This window comes from Balaenoptera borealis, assembly GCF_965194805.1.
Source record: "Balaenoptera borealis genome assembly, chromosome: 1".
NCBI classification, from domain to species: domain Eukaryota; kingdom Metazoa; phylum Chordata; class Mammalia; order Artiodactyla; family Balaenopteridae; genus Balaenoptera; species Balaenoptera borealis.
The window spans coordinates 79,364,932-79,384,015 of NC_138860.1; the positions used below are offsets into that span (position 1 = coordinate 79,364,932).

The following is a 19,084-nucleotide window of genomic DNA, read 5'->3' on the forward strand; positions in this document are numbered from 1 at the left end:
TTCAAAAAAGTTACTTTGAATTATTTATTGGGCAAATCACATATCTTTGTGTCTTTGGGTTCACTTACTAGAGGATTATTGTGATCTTTTGATCATGTCATGTTTCCTTGGTTCATTGTGTATCTTGGAGATTTACATTGCTACTTTCGCATTTTAAGTAGCTGTCACCTTCCCCATTCCTTACTAGCCATCTTCAGGTGGAAGATACTTTTTGTTGGTCCTACTTATACCCTGGGCTTTCCTGACTTTGCATGGATACACCTGATCCATGCTCCCTTTTGTAGCAGAATTCTTCTTTTAACAGTTTTATTGAGATATAATTCATGTACCATATATGCCAACCATGTAAAGAGTCCAATTAAATGGCTTTTAGTATATTCACATAGTTATACACCCATCACTACAATCAATTGTAGAACATTTTATTAGCCTAAGAAGTTAATCCACACCTGTAGCCCACATGCCCAATCTTCCCACCCCACTTTCATTCCTAAGCAATTACTAACCTACTTTCTGTCTGTATAGATTTGCCTTTTCTGGACATGTCATATAAATGGAATCATATATGATGTGGTCCTACATGACTGGCTTTTTTCACTTAGTATGCTTTCAAGATTCATCTAATATTACAGCTTGTATCAGTACTTCATTTCTTTTTATGTAGCAGAATTCTTAAGTTTGTATCTCTTCTCTTGATCTTACAACACGTCAGATCAGATATTGGAAACTTCTCTTTTATTTTCCTGAAGGTGGTGCTGTAGCTCAACTTTGTGCTTTCTCCGTTGTTCATAGATGCTCTTCTGTTTTCTGTTTGCCCTCCCTGTCTACCTTAGCTTACTCTCACAGACACTTCAGGAACATTCACAAGGAGCTGGCTGAAGAGTTGGGGGAGATTTGGGCTTTGCACTTGGGGTATTGGGGGTGCCTATGGGCCAGTTGTGGGGATTCTCAAGTGAGGTTTTCCCAGCAGCTTGTGGGTGGACTTGCTGCTACAGTCTTGAACACAGTCAACAGAAACCACATCCCTTAAATGCTCTCCCGTATTTTTATCTGCCTTTCCTGATCTCCTCTCCCTACCCAGTCATGAAAGTCTTGCCTGTAGCTGGGTGCTCTGGGACAGAAAGAGTTTTCTCCAGCAGCATCCCACACAGCTGGGGAACCTGGGCACTCAGTCATTTCTCTCCCTTTTCCCTCAGGAGTGGTTGTTGTCAGCTAGTTCAGTCCCAAGCTGTGCAACCTTGGGGGACGGGTGGCACTGACAAATTTCTTCTTACACTGTCCAATGCACCTGTTTTGTGTTTGTTTTTTTTGTATTTTCTGTTTTTTTTTTTTTTTTTTTGGCTCCAACAGAGTGCTGACATCTCTCCTCTGTAAACCAGGACTTCTACAAAGGCTCTTTTACCCTTGGGTGTATGTCCAAGTCAACACTTTGCAGGTGCTCCCCTACTGTAATGAAGAGGGGCTGAAGCCAGTTCACAGATACCTGCCATTTCCATAATGCATAAAAAGGTTTATCTACCTGTTATCCAATGCACAGGTGGGAAAAACTACTCCTGGATCCTTTGGTGTATGATACTGGATCCCCCAACTCCCTGAGAGGTACTTTTGTTCATGGATGGATACTGGATTTTAACTCATAAAAGGTGACAAAAAGGAGGGACAATTTATGTCTCTATAATGTTCTTCCTCACTTCTTTCATGTATTTGCTTGAATGACCCCTTCTTAAAGAGGTCTTCTTGGACACTCTATTTAAAATCATCACCCCCAACACCTCTGCTCTTTACCTTGCTCCACTTTTTTCCCATAGCACACATAATCTTCTAACATATAATTTACTAATATATCCTGCTTATTGTTTAGGTTTTATGTCTCTGCAGTAGAATAGAAGATCCATGAAGGCAGGATTTTTTATTTTTGTTTACTAATGTATCCTGTAACTAAAATAGTGCCTAACACTTAGTAACTGTTCAGTAAATAGTAATTTATTGTTTTAAACATGGATAGTTTTGGAATTATAGAAAGAAAAAGATGTTTCTGTGTATGCAAACAAATGTGTACTTTCTTGAAAGCCTAACTTTATTTTTTAATTGATTTTTATTGGAGTATAGTTGATTTACAATGTTGTGTTAGTTTCTGCTGTACAGCAAAGTGAATCAGTTATACATATATGTATGATATTTGTCTTTCTGTGTCTGACATACTTCACTCAGTATGACAGTCTCTAGATCCATCCATATTGCTGAAAATGGCATTATTTTGTTCTTTTTCATGGCTGAGTAATATTCCATTGTATATATGTATCATATCTTCTTTATCCATTCATCTAATGATGTCAGAGTTGCCAAGTTCAGACTTGTTATAGTCTTTCTCCTTTACTAAAATAACCTTGAAGAAAGCCTTCCTTGCCTGTTTAACATAGTCTGGCACCATTTTTGCTTTGACATAGGGAATAGGCAATAAACACACTTGTCTCCAAAGAATAACAATATCACTCTCTTCTAAGTCTGTTCACTATAGAAACACTAAGAAAAAGATAAGAGTTAAATTAAAAAGTCATTCAGTGGGCCCACACATGAAGAGGATAATAGAAAATTAGACCTACAAAGTAGGATACACAAAAAATTTTAAAAAACACTTTAGCATCAGGCTGCTGTAGAAAATATTCCAAGCACTAGTGCTGGACACAAAACTCAGCCACTTTTTATGAAAGTTGATCAAGGCATTAAGTGTAGAGTCTGTTTCTGGAGCTTTCTATTTAACTGCTACAACTTCCTGCAGTATAGAATTTAATTTCCTAATGTCTACATACTCTATATTCAGAAACTTTAAATTTTAGATTGCACCTCTTAATTTTTTTAATGCATGTGACATAATAAAACAGCACTAGTCTAGTTAATTGTATGTGCTGTCCTAAACAGAATAGAATCTCTTTTTACCCCATGGTGAGTTTTTCTGAAATTCAGCATTGAAGGGACATTTACATCCAGGAAGAAAATCTAGTGAGTAGATGCAAAATGCCAATTAATGTATCCTGTCATTATTTTCAAATTATAAAACATAAAATCTGTGACAGATGATATAAATAATTTCTCAAACAGGTAAAAAGGAACATTATAACAAAATGTCAAAAGTAGAAAAGAAAAGATTAAATGGTAAAAATAGAGTGAAGCGATTTAGATAAGATTGGCCATGAGGAAGGACTATCATGAATTGGGTCTATGAATGGGTTTAGATATTCTGTAAACTCCTTAAATTGTAAGCAAGTCTTCTCCCACTCTTGTTCATGAGGATAATTTCATGTTTGGATATTACTTTCAAAATACTGTCTGTTGTAATATGTGGACTAGAGTGATTAAGGTGATTAACTATGGTCATAACACTGGTCAGGCCAACTATTTGACTATTTTTACAAACAATAACATTCCAAACTCAATATTTACCAATAAACCTCATAATAACATCTTATTCTAGAGGAAAAGCAGACATTAGTGTCACATAAGTGACACTAATATGAGATTTTCTATATTGCAATTGAGGTACAAAAGCTGAGAGATGAAAATGCACCAACTACTCTCAAAAAATAAAAATGTTCAGTTAAAAAGATGTGGAAATACATTCTTATAGTAGAAGAGCTATGTTTATTACAGAATCTGAAATATAATATTTCAATTAAATAATTTTAGGGATCATTTCTTCCCCAACACTTTTCTAATAGCAACTTGGACATCCTTGTTTCTGAGACTGTATACCATGGGGTTTAATAATAGAGTGACAATAGTGTATGTCACCATTACCAGCCTGTCCTTTTTCGACACATAGTTTGCTGTTGGTCTCAGGTAGATGTAGGAAGCACAACCACAGTGAATAATAACAACAGTGAGGTGAGAGGCACAGGTGGAAAAGGTTTTCTGTCTGCCTTCAGCAGAGGGACTCTTCAGGATAGTCCTCAGAATGCAGATATAAGAAACATAGACGAATAAAAATGGGACCACAAGTACAAGAACCCCACAGATGAATATGACAAACTCATGAACATCTGTATTTGTGCAAGCCAGATGAATGACTGGTGAGATGTCACAGAAATAATGGTTGACTTTGTTGGCACTACAGAAAGGAAGGCTGAAAACTAAATACACTACTGTTAGTGAGGCCAAGAACCCACCAATCCCACAGGTGGCTCCCAATTTTCCACACACCTGCCAACTCATAAGGATAGGGTAATGCAGAGGTTGACAAATGGCAGCATAATGACCATAGCCCATCACTCCCAGTAGCAGGCAGTTGGTAATAGCAAAACCAAGGAAGAAGAACATTTGGATGGCACAACAGGTGAAGGAGATTGTCCTGGCCACAGAAAGGAGATTGATGAACATCTTGGGTAAGACGACAAAGGTGTAGAAGGTCTCTAATGTTGAGAGAGTGCTGAGGAAGAAGTACATTGGTATGTGGAGGCTTTTATCCAGGAGGATGACACTAACAATAGTGACATTGTCACTGAGAATGACTAGGTATAGAAAAAGGAAAACCACAAAGAGGACAAACTGAATTTCACCAAGGCTTGAAAAACCCAGCAACAGGTCACTCAGTGACAATGGTGAGGTTTTCTGCCAAGACCTGAAAAGAGAAGTAAATGAATTCAGGTACACGGATATAGGAATCTAGGGTATGCAGGCTCGTATGCCTTTCTTGAGGTGTTAGAAAGATCTTGCCTTTACCAGTTTCTAGCAGCTCCTGGTTCATGGTCCCCCTCCGCCTTCTTCAAAGCCAGGAAAGTTGTATATATTTCCCCAACTCTGATTCTGTCTTCCACTTTTAAGAACACTGTGATTACATGGTCACACCCAAATAATATAAAATAATCTCTCTACCTGAAGGGCACAGGGTTAGCAAACTTAATTTTATCTCCAGCCTTAATTCCCCTTTTTCATGTAACCTAACCAATTTACATATTTCTGGGATTGATACATGGACATCTTTGGAAGGACATTATTCTGCCTTCTACAAGTAGGAACACACAATGCAAAAATGAACCAAAGAAAATAATTCCTTATTTAATGGAATAAAAAACTAGGATCAAACTTAACAAATGAGGTGCAAGACATATTCACAGAAAACCACCAAACGTTGTTGAGAGAAATTAAAGAAAATCTAAATAAACAAAGAGACATCCATGTTCATGTGTTGTAAGACTCAACGTTATTAAGAGGCAGTTATGAGCAAACTGATCTATATATTCATCATAAACTTTTTTTGTAAAAATTGACAAAGTGATCACAAAATGACTATGAAAAGGAACTAGAGTAGCCAAAATAATTGTGAAAAAGGAGGGCAAAGATGGAGGATTTATACTTTCTGATTGCAAAATTTACCTTAATGATGCAGTAATCAAGAAAGTATGGCACTGGCATATAATTATACATATAGACAATGGTTAGAATTTAGAGTCCAGAAATATACACTTCAAAAGGTACAACTGTGAAAATGAAGAGAACACCACACAGAGAAAAATATATTTGCAAAATATATATCTGATAAGGGATTTGTATCCAGAATATACATATAACTCTTACAATTAAAATAAAAGAAGCATGCAGTTTAAAAATGGGCAAACTCTTTCAACAGACATTTCATCAAAGGATAAAGTCCTTTGGATAGGGTAATGCAGAGGTTGACAAATGGCTAATAGGTATATGAAAATATGTTCAGCATCACTTGTGGTTAGAAGAATGCAAGTTAAAACCACAATTAAATGACTGTTCACATGCACTAGAATGACTATAACTAAAATGATAGACACTGAAACGTGCTGGTGAGGATGCAGAGAGACTGAAACCTTCACATTTTGCTGATGAAAATGTAAAATTATGCAGTCACTTTTGAAAATAGATCCACAGTTTGTTTTAATGGTAAATATAAAGTTACCTATTGACACAGCAATTTTATTCTAGGAATATACCAGAGAGAAGTGAATACTATCCACATAAATATTTTTATGTGACTGTTCTTAGTAGCATTATTCATAATAGTCAAAAGAAGAAAGCTATCCAATTGTCTATCAATTTATGAATAAATAAATTTATGGACAAATAAAATCTGATATACTCATAAAATTAAATACTATTCAGCAATAAAAGGAATGAACTATAGTACAAACCACAACATAAATATCTTCAAAAACATTATGCTAAATGGTAGTAACCAAGTGCAAAGGACTACACATTGGAAATTCCATTTATATGAAATGTCTAGGAAAGGAATATATATATATATATATATATATATATATATCAGCAGAAAAAATATTAGTTATAACCTTGGGATGGGGACAGAATGGAATTTGGCTGCAAACAGGTAAGATGTATCTTTTGGGGATGATGAAAATGTCCTAAAACTTGATTGTGGTAATGATCACACAACTCTATCAAATAAAAGATTTGATACAAATTTGTACAAATAAAACGTGTGAATTTCATGGTATATTAAGCTATTTTTAAAAGGTTATCTTGAAGGAAATTCAGATATATTTATGATTTAATTTTTCATATATGTATCTATTTTAATTACTAAATGGAGACCTTTGGAATTTCAGGATCCATTTAATTTTCATTATTTGAGTCCTTCTCTGGGATGCTTCAGTGTTTCTGGAATACATCACAGATCTTCAAAAAATTCTTTTAAATAATTTTAAATATAAATTATGTACATTTTTAGTCTGACAACTTAGGATTTACCATGGTAGTAATGCTCAATTCTATCTCCAAACTCCAATTAATATAGCAATAAGTATATGCAAAAAAGCAGGAAAGAAGATAATATACCTGAACAGAGGATTGAGAAAGAGGTTCTACTGAATGCAGTATAGAGGGATTGAGTTAATTGTGAATTATGACAATTTATTTCACATGTCCCCCCCGCCTTTGAACAACCACAACATAGACATTCAAGAAAAAGAAGAGAACAGTTTTCAGCTGATTCAAACCAGTGATACCAAAAGACTCACTATCTGTATTTATACACAAGATAAATATAATCTTAAGTAACCAGAGTTAATCCTACACCTTTCATTTTCTTTTCCTTACCCATCCTCATCTCTATTTATAGATTCATGTGGTGTCCACCATACTTAAATCAAAACATGTTCAGTTGCAGGGTAATTGAATTGTGATACATAAACTGCCTTTAGAAAAAAATATTGTATATGGGTCAGGGAGGCATGAAAAACATTGTAAATTGGAGTCAGGATTTCCAACAGTCTCTTCTGTGGTAAAAAAGGAAAGAAACATAGAATAGTTTTGGCTTTCTAGTCTAGCAAGGATAAACATAAAAACCTGATAACTGGGAAGACAAGAATGTATTTATTCATGTAGAATCCCATTAAGTAAAATTATCTTAGATCAAAATTATTCTTTATACTCAACACTTAACCTCCCCTCAAAGTCTAACAAGTAGAAATGAAAATATTTTAGAGTTTTTTTTATTCAATGTGTTAACAAATATTGGTCTCAGATAAATCTATGCTTGATCATGGATTAGGAAAAAGAATAAATCCCAAAGCAACATGGTATAAAACATGACGGCATAGATGATTCTTCCTGTGGTGGTGCAGGTATGAGGAGGTGGCTCACGAGGGTGAAGCGTTTAGGTGCATGGCCTCTCAACTCTCGTTGGGTGACATAACACAGACCTTGGAGCCAGATTTGCTGGGTTTGTAAGCCAGCCCCAACTTTTAAGTGCTCTATGGCTTTGGGCAACTCAGGTAGCATGAATCTCATCAGCACAGAGAAAAAGCTTCACTGAAAACTCACTGCAGAGTGGCAAGGGAAGCCAGATTCCATAACGGCAACAGCATGGTTCATGGCAAGAATCAAGGCTTGCAGGCCACACCAGGCGGTCTCTTCTTCCTGCAGCTTGTAGAGCCTCAGACTTAAGCACTGTTTCAAGCACACAACCTTGAGAGAGTAAGGTGTTTGTGAGACGATCTCTACCAAATCCATGACTGAAAACAGTGAAGATCTCTATATAAACATTTAAGATTCTGGCAGCACATGCAGAGACCTAATCTTTTAGCCATCGGCTGCTGGAGACAGCCTCACAGACAAAGTATTACCAAGTCAGCCTGTTCTACCCGAACAGTTATTGCAGACCCTCATAATCTGACTTCATAATGGAGACTGCCACATTCATTGCCATGTGGCTGACAGGGCCTTGGTGCTCCAGTCGGGTGGCAGGCCTGAGGCTGTAAGGGGGGAGAGCCGAGTATAGTACATTGGACCACCAAAGACCTCCTGGCCCCACATAATATCAATCAGTGAGAGCTCTCCCAGGGCTATCTGTCTCAACGCTAAGACCCAGCTCTACCCAATGACCAGCAAGCTCTAGTGCTGCACACCCCATGCCAAACAACTAGCAAAACAGGAACACAGGCCCACCCATTAGCAGAGAGGCTGCCTAAAATCATACTAAGTCCACAGACACCCCAAAACACACCACCGGACTCGGCCCTAGCCACCAGAAAGAAAAGATCCAGCCTCATCGACCAGAACACAGGCACCAGTCCCCTCCACCAGGAAGCCTACACAACCCACTGAAACAATCTTACCCACTGGGGGCAGACACCAAAAACAACAGGAACTACGAACTTGTACCCTGCAAAAAGGAGACCCCCAAACACAGTAAGTTGAGCAAAATGAGAAGACAGACAAATACACAGCAAATGAATGAGCAAGGTGAAAACACACCAGACCAAACAAATGAAGAGGAAATAGGCAGTCTACCTGAAAAATAATTCAGAGTAATGATAGTAAATATTATCCAAAATTTTGGAAATAGAATGGAGAAAATATAAGAAATGTTTAACAAAGACCTAGAAGAACTAAAGAGCAAACAAGCAATGATGAACAACACAATAAATGAAATTTAAAATTCCCTAGAAGGAATCAATAGCAGAATAACTGAAGCAGAAGAATGGATAAGTGACTTGGAAGATAAAATAGTGGAAATAACTACCACAGAGCAGAATAAAGAAGAAAGAATGGGTTTCAGAGAGCTTCCAGGTTGGTGAAGCAGAATGCCTCTACATGCCACCATGCTGGGCTCCAAACTCCAAGAGGACTGAAGTTTCTTTGTTCTCAACTTCACCCTATGAATCTCTTCATCTGGCTGTTGATTCCTGTGCTTTAACATCGTCGGTAATAAAGCACTCATCTGCTTTTGGGATCTCAGTTCCACCACCAGGGATTGAAACCAGGCCACAGCAGTGAAAGTGCCAGATCCTAACCACTAGACCACCAGCCGTGTGGAGGACAGGCTCTTGGTGCTCCAGCCAGGTGTCAGGGCTGTGCCACTGAAGTTGGAGAGCCAAGTTCAGGACACTGGTCCACAAGAGACTTCCCAGCTCCACGTAATATCAAACGGCAAAAATCTCCCAGAGATCTCCATCTCAATGCCAAGACCCAGCTCCACTCACGACCAGCAAGCTACAGTGCTGGACACCCTATGCCAAACAACTAGCAAGACAGTAACAAAACCCCATCCATTAGCACAGAGGCTGCCTAAAATCATAATAAGGCCACAGACACCCCAAAACACACCACCAGACGTGGACGTGCCCACCAGAAAGACAAGATCCAGCCTCATCCACAAGAACACAGGCACTAGTCCCCTCCACCAGGAAACCTACACAACCCACTGAACCAACCTTAGCCACTGGGGACAGATACCAAAAACAATGGGAACTATGAACCTGCAGCCTGCGAAAACGAGACTCCAAATACAGTAAGTTAAGCAAAATGAGAAGACAGAGAAACACACAGCAGATAAAGGAACAAGGCATAAACCCACGAGACCTAACAAATGAAGAGGAAATATGCAGTCTACCTGAAAAACAATTCAGAATAATGATAGTAAAGATGATCCAAAATCTTGGAAATAGAATGGAAAAAATAAAAGAAACGTTTAACAAGAACCTAGAGGAACTAAAGAGCAAACAAACAGTGATGAACAACACAATAAATGCAATTAAAAATTCTCTAGAAAGGATCAATAGCAGAATAACTGAGGCAGAAGAATGGATAAGTGACCTGGAAGATAAAATAGTGGAAATAACTACTGCAGAGCAGAGTAAAGAAAAAAGAATGAAAAGAATTGAGGACAGTCTCAGAGACCTCTGGGACAACATTAAACGCACCAACATTTGAATTATAAGGTCCCAGAAGAAGATGAGAAAAAGAAAGGGACTGAGAAAATATTTGAAGAGATTATAGTTGAAAACTTCCCTAATATGGGAAAGGAAATAGTTAATCAAGTCCAGGAAACACAGGGAGTCCCATACAGGATAAATCCAAGGAGAAACACACCAAGACACATATTAATCAATCAAAAATTAAATACAAAGAACAAATATTAAAAGCAGCAAGGGAAAAACAACAAATAACACATAAGGGAATCCCCATAAGGTTAACAGCTGATCTTTCAGCAGAAACTCTGCAAGCCAGAAGGGAGTGGGAGGACATATTTAAAGTGATGAAGGAGAAAAACCTACAACCAAGATTACTCTACCAAACAAGGATCTCATTCAGGCTTGACGGAGAAATTAAAACCTTTACAGACAAGCAAAGGCTAAGAGAATTAAGCACCACCAGACCAGCTTTACAACAAATGCTAAAGGAACTTCTCTAGGCAGGAAACACAAGAGATGGAAAAGACCTACAATAATAAACCCAAAACAATTAAGAAAATGGTAATAGGAACATACGTATCAATAATTACCTAACGGAAGCAGTTGCTTGCAATCTTCCACACGGTATTGTTAGGAGTAGACTGAGCAGTCAGCAGGAAGTTCTGGTTGAAGTAGTGTTGTCCGTTTCCATCAAACTTCACAGTTCCACTGTTCACCACAAGAACTGTAGTCTGGGCCTGAGTAGCTTGCTCATGAACTGGCTTGCAATCTAGCATATTGACCTGAAACTCACTAGAAGGCAACATGTCAAAAAAATTAGTTAGGGCTTCCAGCCCTGTTACAACATTTCCATTCCATATTAAGGTGGCCTTGTCCAGATACAGCCTGGTTAGTGCCCGTCTTCTTTTATCCATTGTCTCATAGTAAATATTGACAAATTCCACAGCAGCTCTGCATACCTGATCTACATAAGTTTAAAATCCATGGACATGGCCATCAGGGAGCCTAAAGCAGCCTGTTCCGGCAGTGACGGCATTACTAAGTCCTCTCGTGTAATTTTCTTCTTATGAGATTTGAGTTATGAGTTTCTGTCAAGAATATCTCAGAAACTGGATTTCCCTGGTAGTGCAGTGGTTAAGAATCTGCCTGCCAATGCAGGGGACACGGGTTTGAGCCCTGGTCCGGGAAGATCCCACATGCCACAGAGCAATAAAGCCTGTGGACCACAACTACTGAGCCTGTGCTCTAGAGCCTATGAGCCACAACTACTGAGCCAGTGTGCCACAACTACTGAAGCCTGTGCACCTACAGCCCATGCTCTGTAACAAGAGAAGCCACCACAATGAAGAGTAGTCCCTGCTCACTGCAACTAGAGAAAGCCCGCACACAACAACAAAGACCCAATGCAGCCAAAGATAAAATAAAATAAATTTTTAAAAAAAATTTTTAAAAAGGGAGAAGACTCAAATCAATAGAATTAGAAATGAAAAAGGAGGGCTTCCCTGGTGGCGCAGTGGTTGAGAATCTGCCTGCCAATGCAGAGGACACGGGTTCGAGCCCTGGTCTGGGAAGATCCCACATGCCACGGAGCAACTGGGCCCGTGAGCCACAATTACTGAGCCTCCGCGTCTGGAGCCTGTGCTCCGCAACAAGAGAGGCCGCGATGGTGAGAGGCCCATGCACCACGATGAAGAGTGGTCCCCACTTGCCGCAACTAGAGAAAGCCCTCGCACAGAAATGAAAACTCAACACAGTCATAAATAAATAAATAAATAAATAAAAGAACGTGAATTTCTTTAAAAAAAAAAAGTAAACTGGGCTATTCATTTCAAAAAAAAAAGAAAGAAATGAAAAAGGAGAAGTAACAACTGAAACTGCAGAAATACAAAGGGTCATGAGAAATTACTACAAGCAACTATATGCCAATAAAATGGACAACCTGGAAGAAATGGAAAAATTCTTAGAAAAGCACAGCCTTCTGAGACTGAACTAGGAAGAAATAGAAAATATAAATAGACCAATCACAATCACCAATATTGAAACTGTGATTAAAAATCTTCTGACATACAAAAGCCCAGGACCAGATGGATTCACAGGCGAATTCTATCAAACATGTAGAGAAGAGCTAACATCTATCCTCTCAAACTCTTCCAAAATATAGCAAAGGGAGGAACACTCTCAAACTCATTCTACGAGTCCACCATCACCCTGATACCAAAACTAGACAAAGATGTTACAAAAAAAAAAAAAAAAACTACAGGCCAGTATCACTGATGAATATAGATGCAAAAATCCTCAACAAAATTCTAGCAAACAGAATCCAGCAGCACATTAAAAGGATCATACACCATGATCAAGTGGGGTTTATCCCAGGCATGCGAGGATTCTTCAGTATATGCAAATCAATCAATGTGATACACCATTTTAACAAACTGAAGGATAAAAACCATATGATAGTCTCAAAATGCAGAAAAAGCTTTTGACAAAATTCAACACCCATTTATGATAAAAACCCTCCAGAAAGCAGGCATAGAGGGAGGCTACCTCAACATAATAAAGGCCATATATTATACACCCACAGCCAACGTTGTTCTCAATGTTGGAAAAATGAAACCATTTCCACTAAGATCAGGAATATGGCAAGGTGGCCCACTGTCACTCAACATAGTTTTACAAGTTTTATCCACAGCAATCAGAGATGAAAAAGAAATAAAAGTAATCCAAATTGCAAAAGAAGTAAAACTGTCACTGTTTGCAGATGACATGATACTATACATAAAGAATCTTAAAGATGCTACCAGAAAACATCTACAGCTAATCAATGAATTAGGTAACGTAGCTGGATACAAGAGTAATGCACAGAAATCTTTTTAATTCCTATACACTAATGATGAAAAATCTGAAAGAAAAATTAAGGAAACTCTCCCATTTACCACTGCAACCAAAAGAATAAAATACTTAGGAATAAACCTACCTAAGGAGACAAAAGACGTATATGCAGAAAACTATAAGACACTGATGAAAGAAATTAAAGGTGATACAAACAGATGGAGAGATATACCATGTTTTTGTATTGGAAGAATCAACATTTTGAAAACGACTATACTACCCAAAGCTATCTACAAATTCAGTGCAATCCTTGACAAACTACCAATGGAATTTTTCACAGAACTAGAACAAAAAATTTCACAATTTGTATGGAAGCACTGAAGACCCTGAATAGGAAAAGCAATCTTGAGAAAGAAAAATGGAGCTGAAGGAATCAGGCTCCTGGACTTTAGACTATACTACAGAGCTACAGTAATCAAGACAGTATGTTACTAGCACAAAAGCAAAAATAGAGATCAATGGAACAGTATAGAAAGCCCAGAGAAAAACCCATGCACATATAGTCACCTTAATTTTGATACAGTAGGCAAGAATATACAATGGAGAAAAGATATCCTCTTCAATAAGTGGTGCTGGGAAAACTGGACAGCTACATGTAAAAGAATGAAATTAGAACACTCCCTAATACCATACACAAAAATAAACTCAAAATGGATTAAAGGCCTAAAAGTAAGGCCAGACACTATAAAATTCTTAGAGGAAAACATAGGCAGAACACTCTATGACATACATCACAGCAAGATCCTTTTTGACCCACCTCCTAGAGAAATGGAAATAAAAACAAAAATAAACAAATGAGACCTAATGAAACTTAAAAGCTTTTGCACAGCAAAGGAAACCATAAACAAGATGAAAAGACAACCCTCCGAATGGGAGGATATATTTGCAAATGAAGCAACTGACAAAGGATTAATCTCCAATATATACATGCAGCTCAGGCAGCTCAGTATCAAAAAAAAAAAACAAAAAAACAACCCAATCCTAAAATGGGCAGAAGACCTAAATAAACATTTCCAAAGAAGATATACAGATTGGCAGCAAACACATGAAAGAATGCTCAACATCACTAATTATTAGAGAAATGCAAATCAACACTACAATGCATTATCACCTCACACCAGTCAGAATAGCCATCATTAAAATATCTACAAACAATAAATGCTGGAGAGGGTGTGGAGAAAAAGGAACCCTCTTGCACTGTTGGTGCAAATGTAAATTGATACAGCCATTAGGGAGAACAGTATGGAGGTTCCTTATAAAACTAAAAAAGAACTACCATATCACCCAGCTATCCCACTACTGGGCATATACCCTGAAAAACCATAATTCAAAGAGAGTCATGTACCACAATGTTCACAGCAGGTCTATTTACAGTAGCCAGACATGGAAGCAACCTCTGTGTCAATCAACAGATGAATGGATAAAGAAGATGTGGCACATATATACAATTACTCAGCCATAAAAAGAAACAAATTTGAGTTATTTGTAGTGAGGTGGATGAACCTAGAGTCTGTCATACAGAGTGAAGTAAGTCAGAAAGAGAAAAATAAATACCATATGCTAACACATATATATGGAATCTAAAAAAAATAATAATAATTGTTATGAAGAACCTAAGGGCAGGACAGGAATAAAGACGCAGACATAGAGAATGGACTTGAAGACACGGGAAGGGGAAGGGGAAGGGGAAGCTGAGACGAAGTGAGAGAGTGGCACAGACATATATACACTACCAAATGTGAAATAGATAGCTAGTGAGAAGTAGCTGCATAACACAGGGAGATCAGCTCGGTGCTTTGTGACCACCTAGAGGGGTGGGATAGGGAGGGTGGTAGGGAAATGCAAGAAGGAGGGGATTTGGGGATATATGTATACGTATAGCTGATTCACTTTGTTATACAGCAACAACTAACATAACAATGTAAAGCAATTATATTCCAATAAAGATGTTAATAGATAAATAAATAAATAATAAAATAAAATTTTTTTAAAGTGCTGGAATAAAGCAAAAGGGAATAATAAACCTAAAGACTTGATAACAAATCAAATTATGTATACAGTTTTACAGAGTTCATCAAGGGACAACTCTGTAACAAACATGCACAAGAAAATGACAAAAATAAAAACATCCTCAAACAGAAGAAAACTCTTGCAAAATTAACCACCATTAATTAAATATAATTAAATGAAATAGAGAAAGACTTTAAAAGGATTAGAGAGAAAATGATAGACATGGAAGAATGACAAAGCAGATCCAACATGCACAGTGTTGGTGTCTCTATAAAACAAGCTCAACATTTAAAACTGTTAAAGAGAATTTCTCTGATGTAGAGATATGCATCTACATATTGAAATGATTTGCCATCCTTTCACACTAGTCATATCCATGACTATCCAAACTCTCATGAACTTTGACCAAAATTGTTACATATAAGACATATCCTGGGCAATATATTATATTTAAATATAATGAAAAATTATATGTGACTCTGAGCAAAAATACTGATCACTAACACTAAGAAAGACCATGTAGATATAATGTTTCTTGGCAACAATATACAATGAATGATGAGCGTATGGAGACTTTCAAGAAATTCAGGGTAGGAAAGTTTGATCAAAGATTTTCATACACAGACATAGAAAAGACATAGAAAAATAGTTTTAAACTTGCCAACACTCCAAGAATATTAAAACCACTAGCTTCTCTTAAAGTCACTAGATGAAGAAATCCCTTCACCAAGAGAAGTCTGGTGGATCTTTTGGCGAAAGGACTCATGGTGGACATTGAATACATATACCTAAATGTAGATCCAAGTAGTATGTAAATGATATGTACCTGACCAAGAAAAGTAACACGTTTAAAAAATAAGACTAAAATGAAGAGAGAAATGGTGAAGTAGGAAAAGCTTACTTATTGCTGCATAAATAATAGATGAGACTCAATGACTATCACTTAAAACTGATAAATGTGAATGACTGAGAAAAAGAGACTGAATATTTTTTAAAAACCAGATATACTCTCAAAACAGCACTTGGTTCTATGCATTATATAAGATATATCTATAACACAGTGATTCAGAAAGGCTAAAAAAATGAAGAGAAGAGAAATTATACCTAGCACACAGAAACCAATAAAGCAAGGGTTATGATCTTGATATTTGAAAACTTAAAATTCAGGCCAAGAACATTATGTACACAACAAGAAAAACAACAGCAAAAGATATTTTTAATGCTAACAGCTAATATTCACAATGAAATTATAATAAATATAAATTTATGTCCCCCTAAGACACAGATGCAAACTATATAAGAAGGAAACTATAAGGGGAAACAGACAGACACACAAATAATGGGTAACTTTAATAAACCACTCTGGTCTAAACAGATCAAATAGAAAAATATATCTAAGGATTTAGGAAACCTAAACAGCAAATTCAGTAAGGTATCTCTTATAAGTATATATTGAACTTTATATTCTAATGAAAAAGCATGCACTTTCTTTTCAAGACACATGAAATTTTATGAATATTGACTATTAAGTCACAACAAAATGTCAAACAATGTCACATATTGGAAAGAATACAAACATGTTTCTTAATCCCACATAATATACTATTAATGGATAATCAAGTAAAAAGCCTCTTCCATCTGATAATTTAGAAATACTATTAAACAATTGTTGGGTTAAAGGGGAAATATGAAGTAAAATGAAATGTTTCACAAAATAATGCCATTATATTCTACCTATTAGAAAATATGGGCCAAGTTTAAAGCAGTGATTAGAGGAAAATTAGTATCTTAATTATATAAATACATTTTAAAATAAACATTTTTGTAAAACATCAGAATTTTAGAAATAGAACAAGAAATTAAAGGAAACAAAAATATAAAATTATACAAATAAAATTAAAATATAGAAACGCAGAAAAATGCTAGAATACATACAAATATGCACAAATACATTGGTTCTTTGAAAAAAAATTGACAAAATATACAAACTACTACTACTTAACTTGAAAAAAATAAAAGAGGAAGCACAAATATACAGGATACAAAACAATAAGGTAACAATCATTTTAAGAAAGAAATTTTCAAATGTCATAATAGAATCCTTTGTACAAATCTTTACAAGGAAATTTGAAAGTCTAAATATATAATTTTCTGGAAAGATAATTCCCATCAAAATAAAAATTTATTATAGGTCAACTTCTTTAGAAGAAATGAAGGATATTGTCATATGGCTACTCTTCATAAAAAACACCCTGCTATGCCTACACTGTTTCAAAAGAAATTAAATAAACCTTCAAAATGAGATGATCTCAATGCCACAAAAACTGTTCCTGAAATACGATAGTAGCTCAATAAATACTTCTTTAATAAAGAGAAAAACAGTTGTTTAAGTCTCCAACACACATAATGTTCAAAAAAATTTTTGTGGATATGTTAACCAAAAGATACAAAAAAGATTAGAAAAAAAGGTATTACTTGATGGAAAAATTGAAAAAGTAAGCTTAAAACTAAGGACAGATTATCAGAGAGCAGTAAATAACCAGCAATTTGTATAATATAAAACATATATTGTCAACAAAAGCACAATCAGAAATACCAGAAAACAAACAATAAATTAAAATTACCAAAACCAGTTTCAAAATGTTAATATGAATTAAAAAAATGTATTACATACTGATGGAGAAAATAAACTTCTAGTGTAGAAAATGGATTTAGTATATAGATCCTAACAGAAAAATAAAATGCATCAAACATATAAAAATTAGTTTCACATCATTTAAAATATAATGCCAGTTAAAATTAAATTGAGAGATTGTTTACACTCATCAAATTAGCAGTAGTGATGTGGATTATATGACTAGCAACAAAAGTATTTGCTAATATGGTTAAAAATTGTTTATAATTTTATGGAAAGAAATTCAGCAAAATGTATCAAGGCCCTTGAATATATTTATTCATTTTTTCCAGTAATTCCACTTTTGAAATATATCTTACTATAATAGATTTATGCATGAAGATGTATTTAAAGTAAGGAGAATTTGGCAGTCGTAATAGGAGCTAGTAGTACTAAGCTTAGGAAAGCAGTATTATGTAGTGGGTGAGAGTACAGAATCTGAACACAGGTAAGTTGGATTTGGTTCCTAGTTTTTCCATTTGGTAACTGTGTGACTGTGAACAAGTTACTGTGTTAAATTTTCTTCATCTGAAAAATGGTAGCTTGAGGATTAAATGTATCTGTATATGTAAGTGCTTAAAATATCATGTATACATAAGATGATGTTACTAGTGGTGTGATTTTCTTTGACTATCTTTTTTTATTTTTATTTTTTGCTGGGCTCTTTCCTCTGTAAACAAATCAGCCATTCAAAGACAGTGATTTTGCAATTTTACACTTAACCCATCACTGAGCTTATAGAATCAAGTTAATGATCAACAGCAGCAGTTTAATATACATACAGTATAGATGAGAGAAACAAAGAATCCATTGGGGAAAGTACACAATTTATGAGTGACCCTTCTTTAAAGTGAATCTTCTGTTTCCGGCTGTGTGTATACATGTGCACCGGCATCTTAGGTGAGAATTAAAACATATTTCTTACTCTGTCTTGCAGGTAAAACTATGAACATAGAATACACAACACAATGGGCTGACAACTTTATTGGAAAACAAACTTTTTTTTTAACCTTTTCAGTCCCCTTGATTTCCATATCTGGTGTTTTTTTTTTACAGGCCTGATTCTTCTCTAGAAGCAGAAGAGGAATCTGAAGAGAATCAGTGCATCTGAAAATGAAAAAATATATATACATATATCCATGACACTTTACTTTCAATATTGTTTGCCTTTCCTCTCTCATAGTAGGGCCCAAAGGGGGAAATTCGAAAAAAAATCATTCAAGGCAGGAATCTATATATTTTTGCCTCCCCTGCTTTTGACCTGAGAAGACCAACTGGAGGTGAATATCTTCAAGAGTTATTTGGGCAGCAAAGAAAACAGGGTCCTGAGAAT

At 36.0% G+C, this 19,084-nt stretch overlaps 1 protein-coding gene and 1 pseudogene across 2 annotated transcripts in view; both read right to left on the bottom strand.

The window, feature by feature from the left end:
- Positions 1-2,333: 2,333 nt before the first annotated feature.
- Positions 2,334-9,653, bottom strand: OR10R2 (olfactory receptor family 10 subfamily R member 2). Its single transcript, XM_082406624.1, is given in 2 exon segments — positions 2,334-4,581; positions 4,583-9,653. Coding segments are annotated over 2 exon segments (1,053 nt in total). The 5' UTR covers positions 4,742-9,653; the 3' UTR covers positions 2,334-3,687.
- Positions 9,654-10,366: 713 nt separating this feature from the next.
- LOC309635858 (NTF2-related export protein 2 pseudogene) overlaps positions 10,367-19,084 on the bottom strand; it is a 167,275-nt pseudogene continuing 158,557 nt past the window's right edge. The window contains exon 2 of the transcript XR_014249593.1: positions 10,367-11,992. The product of XR_014249593.1 is annotated as an NTF2-related export protein 2 pseudogene (transcript). The remainder of the gene's footprint in view (positions 11,993-19,084) is intronic.